Below are 16,009 nucleotides of genomic sequence, written 5' to 3'. Positions count from 1 at the left end.
TCAGCGGTGAAATTGCTTTTGCAGTCAACTTGAAAGATCTGCTCATTATTCTGGCTACTTTCCTCAAAGATTTTCTCTCACTTCGTAGAACTAAAATGACACCTTTCTCTTCTAGGGAACAATGCTTACCGCAACCCATGTTTTCTTATAATTAATTATTAAAAAAAAATTGAATTTACCTACTAAAGTGAAACAAAATATTAAAAACTAATATTTTTGCTACTAGTTAAATATAAAGGTATGTGTCTGTGCAATGGCTTTATATTTTAATGTCCACCAAACACACAGTCTTTCCTAAGGAACGGTTCATCTCCAACAATCAACAAGCAAAACAAAATAAAACCCATGTTATTTTGCATAAGAAAGTCTTAATTTTTTTTGATAACGGTTAAAACTACTTCTAATGCGTGTTGTTGTTTTTATTTGGTTTTACTTTCTCTGTTTCTATTTTAATGTCCATGTCTGTATTTCACTTGCGAAAAAACGTCTTATTATTTTGATAGCAAAGAATTGACAATATTATATTCAAGTTATAAAAACTATATGAAAGATGTAATTTGAAATTATTTAAAGCTATGTTAATTATGTTAGTAAGTTTAAAATTTTAAAATCTCCAAAGTCTTTATATCTCCCGAGATATAAACAATATGAATGTTTTCATAGTCGTCGAAAATCTGCGTTCATAAAATACAATTTTAAATAATCACTGAATGTTAATAAACATTTTTTGTTTGATATAAGCGTAACCGACCCTCGATGTCACTATCCGTGATTAGCACTTGCATCCAGGAAACTAATCAACTTTCAGTACTTGGTATGTTTACCGTGGCATGATGGTTAGTGCGTCATGCCAGAGGCCTTGGGTTCGATCCCTGCCATGCCTCTTGGGAGATTAATTCTTGTCATGAAAGGTGCTTTCTCAAATTAGCCGTTCGAATTCGGTTTGAAACTGTAGGTCCCCCCCTCCATTCATGACAACAGTACTCTCACACAGTAATGGTTGGGACTACTGCGCCACCCAATTTATTTTATTAATTTATGTGTATCACAGTACCCGTGGCATAATGGTTTGTGCGTTGGGCTGTCATGGAAGGTGTCTTGGTGCCTTAATTAAAAAAAAAAATATATTTTCACGGGTACTGCCGCTTGCGAGGAATTGACAAATCCTTCAAGAGTAACTCTTGTCATGAAAAAGTGCTTTCTCAAAACTAGCCGAATATATAGTCAAAAATGCTGCTAGGTGCTCAGGATTTCTTAGACGGTGCACAAAATTTGTCATTCCTTTTGATCTGGCTGTAATTTACAAAGGCCTTTTTCCGTCCAAAACTTGAACACAAATCGAATATGTAGGCAGGTGCTACTAAAACAAGTGTAAGTATGTTGAAGAGGATCTAAAAAAGAGCTTTGAAATGATAGGCGATAAAACTATGGCCGAAACACTTACGTCACTCGAACACCGCCGCAATGTTTCATGCCTTTCGTTATTCTACCAGTATTTTTATAAACAGTGTTCTGTCGAATTAGCCAATAGCATAGCCGTAATACTCGTACTTCTAGGAATGTACATCAGTTTAACCTTGAACTCAATTTCGGACGTATTGTCAAGTATAGATATTCTTGTTTAACCGCACATCGAGAATGTGGAATGCTTTACCCAACTCTGTTTTTCCCTATCATTTTGATATTCAAAACTTTAAGACCAATGTGCACCGGTATCACCTCTTTAATTGTTCTCTATATTCCTAAAGCTCACATTGTATTTAAACTTTAAAACATGTTAATCGTATTAATAACCCCTTGAGAGACCATTAATTATAAAAACAAAATATTTTCCAAATGAAATTTCTTAAATTCAAAGAGCACTGACACAACGATTATTTCCAGACTCAATATTGTTTATTTTTTCAAATCAAGTGCTTTTTCCATAATGATTCCTTTCCAACTAGAAGTAGTTTGATTTTAGCTACATTAAATTAACAGCTTCTTCATCCCTTTTAAAACATGAATTTAAATGAAAAAAAAAATAGAAATGTATTAAAAAATACCAATATACCTTAAAGTTACAATTATTATAAACTAAGTTAGGTAACAATATATCAATATCTAGAACAATATTACAACATAAAATACTTAAATTATAACAAAAAGAAAAGCCAAAACAAAATGCAAATATCTAGATTGGCGTTAGCTAAAAATTTTGGTTGACCCAGCGACGTTGATATTCGTTAATAATACCATATCAACTGCACCGTCGGCTTTTCTGATTCATTGGCTTCGATGAAATTGGTGTTGTATGATTTGTATTGAACTAAACAATATCTTCTGTAATGCATGTGCGTTTCTGCAATCACAAACCTAAGTTATGAATATTCAAACGTCAGGTTTAATATTTGTCAGTCACTAGATTGAAAACTAATGTCCATCGGTTTATCCTTTCTAATCCTGTCTTCCTTTCCTAACTGCTCGCAATGTTTTTAATAGTTCATCTACAGTTTTTATGGTAGTTGGAGTTATAGTTAAAAATTTGAGACGTTGTTAAAAAGGAAATGAAGTTTTTCCAAATATTGTTGTTTCAGAAACCAAACGAAACAAGCTTAAATATCTCATATCAAAAATATTGCAATCGTATAACAAGCTCAAAGTTTATTTTCATTAGGTACCAAATTTGTACACTTTGAGCCAACACATTTTAGTAATATGTACGTTTTCCTCTAGAGAACACTTTTCACAAAAACTATTTGTTATGGTGTTTTTTGTTTCGCTTACGCTTACCTTCTTTTATTTAATTCGTTATTTATAGTTTCGATTTGATTACTTTGTCTCAATTAATTTAATTGTTTGATAAATTTAAACATCTTATAGATTTTGCCCTCGATGCTAAATTCCGTTTTGACGATAATGCTGAATTCAGACAAAAAGAATTATTTGCCCTGCGCGATTGGACCCAAGAAGATGCAAGAGAAGTTGAAGCTGCCAAATTCGATTTGAACTACATTACCTTAGACGGAACCATTGGATGCATGGTTAATGGTGCTGGTTTGGCCATGGCCACAATGGACATCATTAAGTTGCATGGTGGAGACCCAGCTAATTTCTTGGATGTTGGTGGTGGTGCGACTGCTTCTGCCGTCAAGGTAAACTTAAACATAACCAATTTTGTATGTTATTCTAATATTAAAATTGCTTACAGGAAGCATTCAAAATTATCACATCAGATCCCAAAGTACATGCAATCTTAGTGAACATTTTCGGAGGCATTATGCGTTGTGATGTCATTGCCGAAGGTATTATTGCAGCTGCCAAGGACCTTGACTTAAAGATGCCGATTGTGTGCCGTTTGCAAGTAAGTTTTAGGTAATTGCCTGCTGAAGTATTTTATTTATGTGTTATTACATTTTTAAGGGAACAAACGTCGATGAAGCTCGTGAGCTGATCCGTAAATCCGGCCTAAGGATCATTCCTCGTCACGACTTGGACGAAGCTGCCAATTTGATTGTTCATTTGGCCGAAATTGTAAAACTGGCTCGTGAAGTAAAGATGGATGTTACCTTTGATATTCCAGACAGCGAAAAGTAGATATCTTATTTCTCAATAATTAATCAACCCAACATACACACACCAACACACATCAACAACTAGTCATCCCAAAAGCAGATATGCATCATGATCTGAGAGATGATACTATGATGTGAAGTAGTTGTCTTATATTTCTTCCTCTTGAACCAAACCGCGATACTCTATTCTTTGCACTCGTGTTGCTATAACATAATCTTTGTTGTTGCCGCACAACGTTATAAATAAATATATATTTTATCTTGCTCCTATCCCATACATTAAAAAGAAAAAGTTAAAAGTTAATCTACCAACCAATTTGTTTTAAGTCTAATTAGGAAAATCAGAAAATAAAGTAAAACCACACCATGTTGTTATTTAATTTATTCATTCGATCATAGAAAACATATTTTTTGTTTAATTCTTTTTATTTATCCTCTTCGTAGAGAAAAAGAAAATGAAACATGCGCATGTGAACGCAAATAATTATGTAGAAAAACCAACGCAAGTCAAATTTATTTTACAACATGCAACATAATTACTATAACTATAAAATTTGTATTTTTGTTTTCATATAGAAAATTTGATTTTATTTTGTATATTTTTTGTTAATGTTTTTAGTTGATTCCTTGTATTATATCGAAGAGAAGAGACATTTGTATATTTTTCTTTTACTCTTTTAAAATCATATATGTAAATTGTGAGATAATATTAAACAAAATAAATACAAATAAAATTGGTAGTTTGGTTCTTTATTACATATTTTTCTTTAATTTATAAAAAAAAATGTAATTAAATTAGAATCTATCAACTAAGGAAAGAATATGAGTTTGCTCTTGATCTCTCCATTCATTGTCTTGGTCTCCTTCGTCGCCTAAGTTGCCGGCATATTCTGTAAAAACATGAATATATTAAATTTAAAAAAATCTTTATAAATTAATTATTAAAAAATAATTTGTTTGTAAAAATATTTTTATTTTTATATAATATTAATAACTCCCTACATTTACTGATTTATTAGACTATTATACAGTTAGGTTCCACTTCACTCGATTCAAAATATAAATTGGAACTCAAAACAATGCTACTCAATCTGGAACTGTCATATTATTGACAAATGCAAATACAGTGAGTGTCATTAATATTCGGTTTTTATCATGCAATTTCTTTTTTCATATTTTCCACTTATAAACATTATTATAAATATTAGTATTTGTTTATTTTATTCATGAATGAATATATTCTTTACAATTGATCAAAAATTATCCGCCATTTACCATCCTCCGCTAAGATTATTAGATGTAAACGCATAAAGGCTAAATGTAAACGCTCTATTAATATTCGTTTTTTTCTTCCTCTGCTTGTTTTGACATTTCTTAAGACTAACGGTTTGTTTTTTTTTAATGTAAAATGAAACCAAACTAGTCTGTAGGTTTTCTGCGTACATTTGTAAAGTAATTAGAAGTCAAACATTATAGAATTATTCAATAAATAAAACATGGGTCGTAAAGGACAAAATTCGAGTCTTGAAACAAAAAAACTTGTGATTATTCAACACGAAAAAGGTGAAACTTACAAGAAAATTGCAGAGTTATTAAATATGAAGCCAAACACTCATGCTTATTTTGAGATTCGAACGAAACGTTGATTCGAGTGACTAGATTTATTCGTTCGAATGAATTTTGTTTATTTTGAGATTCGAATGAAAAATATTCATTGCAGAAAATGAACCGAAATGAACAGTAAATGATTTGACATTTTGATTTAGTGTGACCACACTAAATTTTTAGTTTCAAAGAGTCTTAATTCAGAGTTTGTCACAGATTAACAGTTTCTGAATTGAAAAAAAAAGTAAAGTGATAAAGAAAAACATTCAAGACATGAAATTAAACATTTTTTCAACTAACGTAACCATTTTGGTTTGAATTTTCATGTTGTGTTTATACCGTTTAATATGTTATGTATATTCGTCACACATGGTCACACTTTCAATTGAAATGAAAACAATCAAAGTTTATAAACTTCAAATCGATGTAGATTTTTTTGTTTTGGAGAAAGTAAACAATGGCAATAGTTTTGTTTCTTAATTCATGTTCTTAGAAGAAGGATTATGGACGCATCAAATCCGTTTGAGTTTGACGATTTAAAGTAAGTACCTATAAAATTGATGTGAAATTTTTCTATTGCAAAAATAAATCCTGGTGACTAAATTGATTTTGTTTTGTAGATTTGTAAGGAACTTTCGCCTCAATAAACGGGCATTTAAATATGTTTTGGATGAGCTTTCCATCGAGATACAGGGGGGAACTTTAGATGGAGGCCCATGGCTATTGAGCTTCACGGCAGCATCTCTCCAAAACCGGTCAACATCTATACGGTTTATAGAAAAACCCTTCGCTACCTCCGGATTCTCCTCCATCAACCTTATCAGGATTTCTTTTTGTTCCCTATTTGTCCAATTTGAATGTGACTGTGCCCTTTATGAAATAACAAAAAAAAAACTCGTCAATATGACCAATTTCGTTTAATTATCGTATAAAAATTGTTAAAACTTACATCTTTCTTCAGCTATTCACCAGAAAATATCTGAACGACACAAAAATGACATTTGGTTCAAATCACTCGAAAGTCAAAATTTACTTAGTTTTTTTTTTTTTAAAATGAACTTTCGATTGAATCAGCAAACTTTCGAATCGATCGAATCTCAAAATAAAATCTTCTCGAATTCGAATAACTTTCGATCGAAAACGAATCTCAAAACAAGGGTGACTGTCGGGGATATAGTCCGGAGATAGAAAAATGAAGGAAGAATCGAGCCAAAGAAACAGTTGGGCCAACCAAAAAAACTTACGGCGAAAGAAGAACGGCTTATAGTACGAAAGATCAAAGCTAATCCTCGTTTACATGCCCCAAAAATAGTTGAAGAAGTCAGAATTGAATGCAAAAAGTAAATATCTGCATCAACCATTCGTCGTACCATCAAAGCATATAGCTAAGGTGGTCGTGTTGCTTGAAAGAAGCCCTTCATTAATATGCGCAATAGGAAAATTCGAGTCAACTTCGCGAGGGAGCATAAAAACAAGGATGCAAGTTGGTGGGACGACGTTATTTTTGCCGACGAGAGTAAAGGCCCAACTATAATAGGCATAAGCTAGCATATGCGCGCATAAGTAAACGTGCGAATACAAAGAATCTCAATACGAGTGAACATAATGGAGTCTAGCTACGTTTCTTTCAATTTTTCTCAGTTTCGTTAACTTAAGCACACTTAAGCAAGATCGATCCCAGTCGCTCGCCACATAAGTAAAATCTGACATGTAGATACGTGAGCAAAATTTGCATTATGGCTATGCAGTAATTTCGCAAACTTAAGTGAATTTTCGTTGTGTTTTTGACATAAGCTTATGTTTACTTATGCCTATTATAGTTGGGCCTTAAGTTTAATCTCTTTGGTTCAGACAGAAGGGTTATGGTTTCTCGGAAACCTAACGAAGAGCTAAAGGGCAAAAATTTAAAACCAACTGTCAAACATGGCGGCGGGCACGTCATGGTTTGGGGCTGCATATCTGCAAAAGGCATGGGGAATCTTGTTTTCATCGACGGCATTATGAATAAAAAACAATATTTGAGAATTTTGAGAGAAAATTTGAGACAAAGTGCTAAGAAAAGTTTTACCAGGACAACGATCCGAAATATAAGGCTCATGTTGTTAGAGAGTGGCTACTCTATAACTGTCCAAAAGTTATCCAAACGCCTGCGCAATCCCCAGACTTAAACCCCATTGAAAATTTGTAGGATGAATTGGATCGAAGAGTTCGTGAAAACCCCGTTACTTCAATAAGTGGACTTAAAATTCGAGACCAAGAGGAATGGAACAAGATTAGTGTTAAATATCTTTCCAAAATTATAAAAAACATGCCTCAAAGACTTCAAGGAGTCATATCCAAACAGCATCTCATTCCGCCTCCCTAATCATTGTAGCGTTTTTCAAGCGGAAATTTTGGCGATCAAAGAGGTTCTCTCCTGGCTAAGAGAAAACGTGATATCAACTTCTGATATCCGCATCTTCTCTGACAGTCAAGCTGCTATCAAATCCCTTGACGGTGTCTCGACCAAATCTTTGACGGCCCTCGATTGTCGATCGTCTCTTATGGAGATGGCGCAGCAATTTAACATTCACCTCTGTTGGGTGCCGGGCCACAGAGACATCACAGGTAATTGTAGAGCCGATGAACTCGCTAAAAATGGAACCGTCAAACCTATTTCACCTGAAAGGGAGAAGATAGGTATACCGATAGCTACATGTAAACTTATGCTAAAAGAAACAGCTTTTGCGATAGCAAATTCTAGGTGGCACAACTTACCAACATGCGCAGCCACAAAACTCATATGGCCTTCACTGGACCTAAAGCGCTCTAAAGACTTGTTATCTCAAAGCAGACTTCATATTAGCTCCCTAATAGGTGTCCTTACAGGACACTGTCTTATAGGCAGACACGCAATACGACTAGGCGTAGCCTCAAATGACTTCTGTAGGAGCTGCATGGACGAAGAAGAAGAGGAAACAATCTCTCATCTCTTATGCACCTGCCCTGCACTTTCACTCAAGCGCAAACTTCATCTGGGGGACTACTCTTTTGATAATCCCAGCGAACTAGCTAAAAAGGATATTAAATATCTTCTTCGCTTTATAAAAAGCTCAAAATGGTTCTACTAGTTAGAAGTAATTCTCTAGATTCATGTGGTATCACAATGGGCCTTTCTCTTGGCCTAAGTGTGTGGATTATAAATCCGCAGCCACGTTAACCTAACCTAACCATATCCAAACAAGGTTATCCGACAAAATATCAAACCATTTCCTAAAAAAATAATTTCTTAACGGTGCATTTGTGTTTTTAGAAAAAACCGAATATTAATGAACTATGTTTTTTAAAGTTTTGTTCCTTTTCTTTTTTTTTGTTTAGCTTTTAGTTTGGTAACCAAAAATTATACCATTTAATAAGAAATAATAAATTCTTTTTTTACAAGCAAGAAGTAGTTGTATATATTTTTTTTTTTAACACCAAGTCGAAGTAAAAAAAAATTAACAAAAACCGAATATTAATGGCAGTATATAATATAAAATATATAAAATAAGAAACATTTTCGATTTGATAACTATAACTAATCTTTTGGTTATTTTAAATTCAATGAAATCAAATTTAAGACAATTTGAATGAATTATATTTGAATGAATTATATTTGCCAATCAGAATCCCTTGACTACGTAGCCACTAGCTTTGTGGAATGCGACCAATTTCACTATCACGTTACATAGATCAGATTCGATCATTTTGGCTGTCATTTATCAACAATCACCTTAGCCGATTCCACCCCCGAAGAAGAAGAATTTATACAAATTATGACAACTGAATTATTTATTGATGTGTTCTATCTGAGCTGCTTTAATTTCACTTACAGACTTATTGTGGTTATCAAATATCAACACGATAAATTATAGTTGATAATTATCAACAAAATTAATGAATCGGTATTATGGCTATCAATTATCAATATTTTTGATAAATAGTGAATTGAAAGATCTATTGTGAATAGCTTTATTGATAAACTCGGTATTACGGCTATCAAATATATTGATACCCATCAAATATTCTATCAGCTACAAAATCTTCGTTGACAAATGTATCAAATATTCGTAAATAATAAAGAATTGTAATTTAAATACGATTTATAAAAGTTTTTTTTTGTAGTTTTTATTGAATATACAAATCGAAGAACGAAATGCCTTCACTAAAACTTTTGTTTGATGGCAATTGTACTCAGGAACGAAGGTTTATCGTGCAAGCTAAAATATAGGGCTGAAAGTGTTTTCAAAAAGCATTCAAAGTTATGAAACTGATCGATTAAAAAAACAATTTTACTCGATTATCAATTACGATTTCATTTCACACGATTTTGAGAACCTAGCTGATAGTCTAAGAACCGGCAGCAAATTTTGGGAGAGGAGCGATAACCAATTATCATTAACATGTATGTACGTATGTGTAGATATACGCAACATTATATAAAATTCAACCATCTGGCAGATTTTTTTCAGCAGTGGTGGGAATGAGCGTTCGAACATGGTCATTTTCCGATGTTCAGGCCGAAATGACAACCGCATGAGTGTTGAATCAAAACAGGAGCTTACAAATGCGATCTTTTAAAAACTTTTGTATACAATTTCTAAAAGAGTGTTAAAAACAACTGTTTTAATTTAATTTGAATCACACATGGGCTGTGAAAAGACTTTAACTGCTTCAGTAAGAGCTAAGGTAGATGCTTTGAAGGATTTAGGTCTCTCAGGAAGTGAAATAGCAAGGAGACTTGACAGAAGCAAGAAAGTTATAAGAAATTATATTGCTGATCCATACAAATATGGAAACAATCAAAAAGGGTACAAGGTAGAAACAAAAACATCATGAGAAAAGCGGTTAAAACTATGGCTTGTATCAGAATACACTTTACCATCGACTTAAATAAGGAAGCTGAGTATCAACCAGAATAATAACGGTTTAAAGGATAATTTTAAAAAATGATACTATCTAGAGGAGAAAACTAAAAAATTAATTTGTTTTGAACCAATAACACAAGGAACATCGAATGAATTTTGCAAGACAGCTGTTTGCTGGAACGGTCATTTCCTTTCCAGAAATATATATATCATTTTTGGACTTCTGCCTTGAATTTTCTTAAAAGACAATGCCCCCATTCACCCTGACATCGAAAGGTTCTAGTAAGTTGTTTCCAACCTTTGTGGAGCAGCGCGAATTCTCCATGACGATCCAGCACAAACGATTGAGTTTGGCAGGGATGCCATAACTAGATATGGCTTGTCTCTGTAGATGCTGTCATATGCGGCCTTGAAATCTATAAAGAGATGGTGGGCGTCGATTTGATGTTCTTGGGTTTTTCCAGGATTTGCGATGTTGTAAATATTTGGACTTTCCTAGTCTAAAACCACATTCATAACGACTTATCAGTTTGTTGACGTTCACATATTACGACAGAGAAGATTTTGTAAGCGATGTGAAGTAGACTGATGAGAACTAGAGCCTAGTGACTTGCAACTTTCAACCATTCCTGTGTGCGAGTACTGTTGTCAGAGATGGAAGGGACCAACAGTTTTATGCCGAATCCGAACGGCTAATTTAAGAAAGCACTTTTCATGACAAGAATTTCTCTTGGAGAATTTGTTAATTCCTCGCAAGAGGCAGTACCCGTAAAAAAAGCTTTAGATGGCATAGGCAGGGATCTTAACACCTTAAAAAAATCATACAAAATACCTTAGACAGGCTAATACTTTTGTCTGACTAGGTGTTAACTCCCACAAAATCGATTAAGTCTTGTTTTCGAGGAGATTAGAAATCTCATTTGTCAACCTTCCCTATATTAAGGGAATCCAATCAAAATTCTCAGACGAGGCTAAGTACCTGGGTCTTATTTTAGATAAAAAACTAAATTGAAAACGCAATGTACAGGAAAGAGTCAAAAAAGCTGTAGCTGTAGCTCTCTTTTCTTGCAAAAAAGCTATTGGTAATAAATAGGGATTACAACCCAGAATCTAGCATTAGCTATGCACATCGTAATTAGACCGATTTTAATGTAGGGTGTGGCAGTATGCTGGACTGCTTTAGAGAAAGCTATAAACCTCGATAAATTAAATAAAGTCAAACGTTCAGCGTGCCTATGCAAAAGCGGATCGCTTCGCATGATCCCATCTGCGGCACTGGACATCTTACTCTACCTAAAACCTCTTGACATTTTTAGTAAACAAATAGCTGCAAGGTCTGCTATTCGCCTCAAAGCTTCGTCGCAGTGGACTAAAAATAACATGGGCCACTCCGTAATTCTTAGGTATTTAGAATCAATTCACACAGACTACACCATCCAAAAACTACAATTCAACGGAAACTTCCAGATCTTTCTGGGAGGATAGGGCATTCCTGGAAGACGAGTCAAACCATTTTTATACAGATGGTTCAAAAACAAAAGGAAGGATTGGTGAAAGTGTGTACTGTGAAAACGGCTGAAATTAAGTCTCTCATTCCGCCTTCCCAATAATTGTAGCGTGTTCCAGGCGAAACTTTTGGCGATAAAAGAACTCTTGTCTTGGTTTAAAGAAAACGTGATATCATAATATGATTTCCGTATCTTCTTAGATAGTCAGACCGCTATCAAATCTGTGATTGTGTCTATCACAAAAAACAACCTTGCCAACACTAGATTTAAAGCGATCAATTTGCTTGCTATCTCTAGAATTCTTCTATAACGATCTAAATCATATTAGCATAATCAGCCTTCGTAAGGGACTCAACTGGTTTCTAAGTGTGTCCTATTCCATCATGGACAGCCACTTTATCCTAAACTAACCTAACCATATGCAGAGATCGAACCCAAGACCTCTGGCATGACAGTCCAACGCACTTACCATCATGCCACGGGTACTACGATGCCTCTATATATTAAGAAGTTTAGAGGGTATCACTTTTGTCAGTATCCGGCTATCTTTTGACCAAATCTTACAGATAAGTTGGTGCACACTTTTAATCAAATTATCTTCAGCTGTTTGGAAGAGACCGGCATTGCTCATCAAACCAGGGCATTTAAAAGGTTTCTAATCTGCGGTAATACAGGATTTAATAGATGTTTACAAATTAGATTCATATCAATTTTGGATGGATTCTGTGATACTATAAAAAGTATTTTGCAGATGCAACTGCATTTGTGATTTTGTATTTTAAAGCAAAATTTAGAATTTTCGTTGTTAAAATTAAGTTTCCATAATTTCGCTTAGGATAGAACTTAAACTCATTAAAAATGTGTCTGTTTTTTCTACCAAAATCTTCAAACAGAGCAAAAACTTTTCGGTGAGCTGGGATGGGATGCACATTTCAAGCAGTTGTATCCGAAAAATATTGACATTTTCTATTTCTGTGGCCAATTCATTTGAAAAAAGCCTAAAATATGCCTGGAAAGCAGAAGGCTGAAAGTAAAACGTCTTAGACACAAATTTTTGTATTCAGGAGATTTTTTGATGTATCACTCATGTGGTTATCATTTCCACCTCAAAATCGGAAAAATTTACTTTTCAAATGTTCAACCTTGACCACGGCTGAAAAATACCTGCCAGACGGTTGAATTTTATATCAAGGTGCGTATTTTTTATACTTATCACTCCACTCCTAAAATTTGCTGTTGGTTCTAGGTCCATATATATAATATATTTTGACTATCACACGTTTTGCTTTTCGATTGAATCCCTTTAATGAGTTTAATTATTATGCATTTCGTAAGATTTTGAATATTTTAAAATAGCTTCAAAACAAAAGGTTGATCTGTCCCAAAAGAAAGTCTACCATTAGCGGATTCCTGCGACTCGTAAGTTGTATACGCTTTATAATTGCATATTCACTGCAAGCCAAAAGATTGAGTTCAACATAGTCAATTGACTTTCTTCACGGCTGGGGTTTGATTTTATGAATTAAATATTGCGTTTTGTTACCTAAGTTATTTACATGAACAATACGTAACACGTTCGTATAGTAAAAGTTTGATTTTTGGTACATATTTTTTTTAGCTTGAAAAAACCGATTATATGGATTATTGGAAAAAATGATAATATGGGTTATTGAGCGTACTTGGCGTTTTCATTATAATTATTTTTTGTAGATTTTGGTCGTTGATTCAGCATTTTTTTGAATGTACATACAAATATTTTCATAACCAAACAATTTTAAACCTGAATTTGAAAATTTTTAATATTAAAGCTACTTTTTGAAATCATAAGCATTTATTTGAGATTCTTCATCTATTGAATAAAAAACAAAAACTTGGAAAAAAAAAACTATAACACGTGACAATCGTAGATGAGGTGCCGTTATAAAACCACCACTTCAACCACAAAACAAGGTGAAAGGGACAATGACCCTGAACAAAGGACCAGGCTTTAATGGGAATAGCTCAAAGATAGAGAAGTCAAAGAAACGCCTGAGACAATAACTGGATATTAACTCTATAGAGTGAGTGGGATAGAAGGGCCTGGGATCAATGATCTTCATCGGAATCTGCACCGTGGAATGCATTACAGGACTACTGTTTATATGAATTAATTAAAAACATTATTAAAATGAAAGTGGACTTTTAAACTGCAGCATACACTTTATAACTGCAAATAAATTAAGATGTAATAATAATAGAGCGGCCTTACGACGTATAAGAAGATTGCAAATTAAGCTTTCAATAGTTCTCCAACATATTTTATACGGATTGTATAAAATAAAATGTAAATGAGTATTAATTTTACTTTTATCTAACACACTTCGCTCAATTGAACAATTTTTGATTACATTCTTGCTAGAATGTAATTTGACAATGAATGAGAAACAAATACCAAAAGGGAAATTTTCCCAACAGTGCGACTTTCTGGATTAGTTATTCAATAACATTTTCTTGTTCTTACACTTCTAAGGGAGTTTAGCCATCAAACTTTTGTGTTATACTAAACACATTTAAAATTTAACAACGGAATATAATTTTCTTATCGGCAAACTTACCTCTCATTATATTTCTAATAGTCTTCATGGATGCCCCACGTAAATTTAAAATTTGACAAACTCGCTGCTTCACCGTGTCTGAAGTTGTGCTTACTTCAAGAATAATGTAATCAATTAATTGGAGTGTGAACAAGCCTCCAGTTAAACGCTTGATGTAGTTATTCTCAGCCTCTTCCTCTTCATCGAAATCAGGGTCCTAGAAAATGTTTTTTTCTTACTTAAAAACAATCCAAAACACCACGAAATTGAACTCACTTTAGGCTGTTGATCAATTTCTCGGTCAATAGCTTCCACTTTTTCCAAATATTTTAAATGCATTTCCAATAACCGGTCGACTTTTTCATGGTCATTTTCTGTGAACTTTGATAGCATCCGCTGCCTTTGCGCACCTTTGCAATTCCTCAACATACTTGCAATCACCGATACTACATGCTCTTCATGTTCGTCCGTACTCAATAAACGCTTTTTGTTCCTTTTTGGAGTTTTCATAAAAAGCGGGAATATAGTTCGCAGACCAAGAATGTCTACGAATTTATTACAATTCTCTTTGCCATCGGGCCCGGACATTGCATGATCCAATACCTTTAAAGACCCATTGCGAGACATCTTTTTTTCGCGAAGCATCAGATTCATAAGCTGCAGCCCTTCGCCCTTAAGAAATCTCTCACGATTTTCCTTTGCCATTAAGGCCGAACATAAGCAATTAAATAGATTCTCCATGAACTCCTGTTCTTCCGTTGATGCCGGATCGTGGCGTTTGTAGATGGCCAACTGTTGAAGGAGAACATCAATGCCCTCACAATCACCCAGCTGCAGTCGATTTACGTTGTCTGTTTGAATGAGAATCGACAGTATCTCACTACAATACAATTTGTTTTGATCGAACGGCGTCTTTTGCTTGAGTCGTTTGAGGATCCACACCATAAGGCCCTGTTCAGATGCTTCTCTAGTGAAACCTGCATTCATTTCAGTTAGATTCTCAATAATCGAAAGAGTATTGTGAACGCCATCGGATTCTTCTTTAACTGATTCATTGAGTCTTTCTAGATTTTGAACGAGCAAAGCGCAAACCTGTTGCTTTCGAAGTGCTTCCAATAGAACCTCTGCACCTTCTCGACTTTCACCTAAAATATCTACATCTGTTAGTTCCTGTAAGAGATCCACTACTGCAACTGCTATATCGGTATTAGGATGAGCTAGGAGTTCCAAAATACTTGGAACCCCGTGCAGTTCAACAAGAACCGGATACAAGTCGGGAACAGTGGCAACAGCTTTTAAATCTTGCACAACAGTGTGAAGATCTAATTCACTTTCCATGAATTTTTCAGGATTATCCGGAAATTTTATGCGCATTTCCTGGTTTTTCAGGTTTTTCTTTTCAAACAGAAGAATCAGTTTTTTCAAACCAATTTCGTCCAAGACGTCACCATCAGCCTCTTCGTTCTCAACAAATTTGACTATATCCATTTTTTCTTCTTCGGTTAGTTGGAGTTCTGTATTTAGAGGAAGCGGGTCTCGTTTCACGAACTCAGCGGCTTCCTTGGCCTGAGCAATGCGGCGCATTCTTTTAGCCTTTTCATCTTTTTTGTTGGAGGACAGCTCGGAAAAATCATTGTCGTCGTCGTGGGATCGCTTAGGAGTTTGTTCTGGCTAGATTTTTGAGTTGATAAATAAAACTAAAAATAAATATATCAAACAAAATTATTTTATAATTGATAAATTACCTTAAATGATAACAATTCACCAATATCCATCTTAATTAATTTTGATTGAACGAAAAACTCTGCTTTATTATTTGTTTAATCCTTAATTACAAGTTTGTGTTTGACAGAGCACAGAGAAATGACATATGTCAAATCTGT

General features: G+C 34.1%; 2 protein-coding genes across 2 annotated transcripts in view; one reads left to right on the top strand and one right to left on the bottom strand.

Moving 5' to 3' along the window:
• The window catches only part of LOC129953671 (succinate--CoA ligase [ADP-forming] subunit beta, mitochondrial), an 18,828-nt gene extending 14,516 nt beyond the window's left edge, over positions 1-4,312 (top strand). Inside the window, exons 6-8 of the mRNA XM_056067000.1 lie at positions 2,863-3,134; positions 3,191-3,343; positions 3,403-4,312. Of these exons, the coding sequence (XP_055922975.1) occupies positions 2,863-3,134; positions 3,191-3,343; positions 3,403-3,576 (599 nt within the window). The 3' untranslated portion in view covers positions 3,577-4,312. The remainder of the gene's footprint in view (positions 1-2,862; positions 3,135-3,190; positions 3,344-3,402) is intronic.
• Positions 4,284-16,009, bottom strand: LOC129953670 (beta-catenin-like protein 1). The gene is made up of 4 exons (XM_056066999.1): positions 15,872-16,009; positions 14,403-15,797; positions 14,148-14,343; positions 4,284-4,444 (listed from the first exon to the last, which is right to left on the bottom strand). The coding sequence occupies exons 1-4, from the start codon at positions 15,899-15,901 to the stop codon at positions 4,350-4,352; spliced, it is 1,716 nt and encodes a 571-aa protein (XP_055922974.1). The 5' UTR covers positions 15,902-16,009; the 3' UTR covers positions 4,284-4,349.

This window comes from Eupeodes corollae, chromosome 1, assembly GCF_945859685.1.
Source record: "Eupeodes corollae chromosome 1, idEupCoro1.1, whole genome shotgun sequence".
Lineage (NCBI taxonomy): Eukaryota > Metazoa > Arthropoda > Insecta > Diptera > Syrphidae > Eupeodes > Eupeodes corollae.
This window is presented reverse-complemented; position numbering and strand designations above follow the sequence as displayed.

Coding starts and splice junctions, on each gene's coding strand:
- LOC129953670 (XM_056066999.1), bottom strand. CDS start 15,901: ATGGATATTGGTGAATTGTTATCATTTAAG. Junction 15,798..15,871: donor GTGAATTGTTATCATTTAAG/GTAATTTATCAA, acceptor TCAAAAATCTAG/CCAGAACAAACTCCTAAGCG. Junction 4,445..14,147: donor TATTAGAAATATAATGAGAG/GTAAGTTTGCCG, acceptor ATGTTTTTACAG/AATATGCCGGCAACTTAGGC.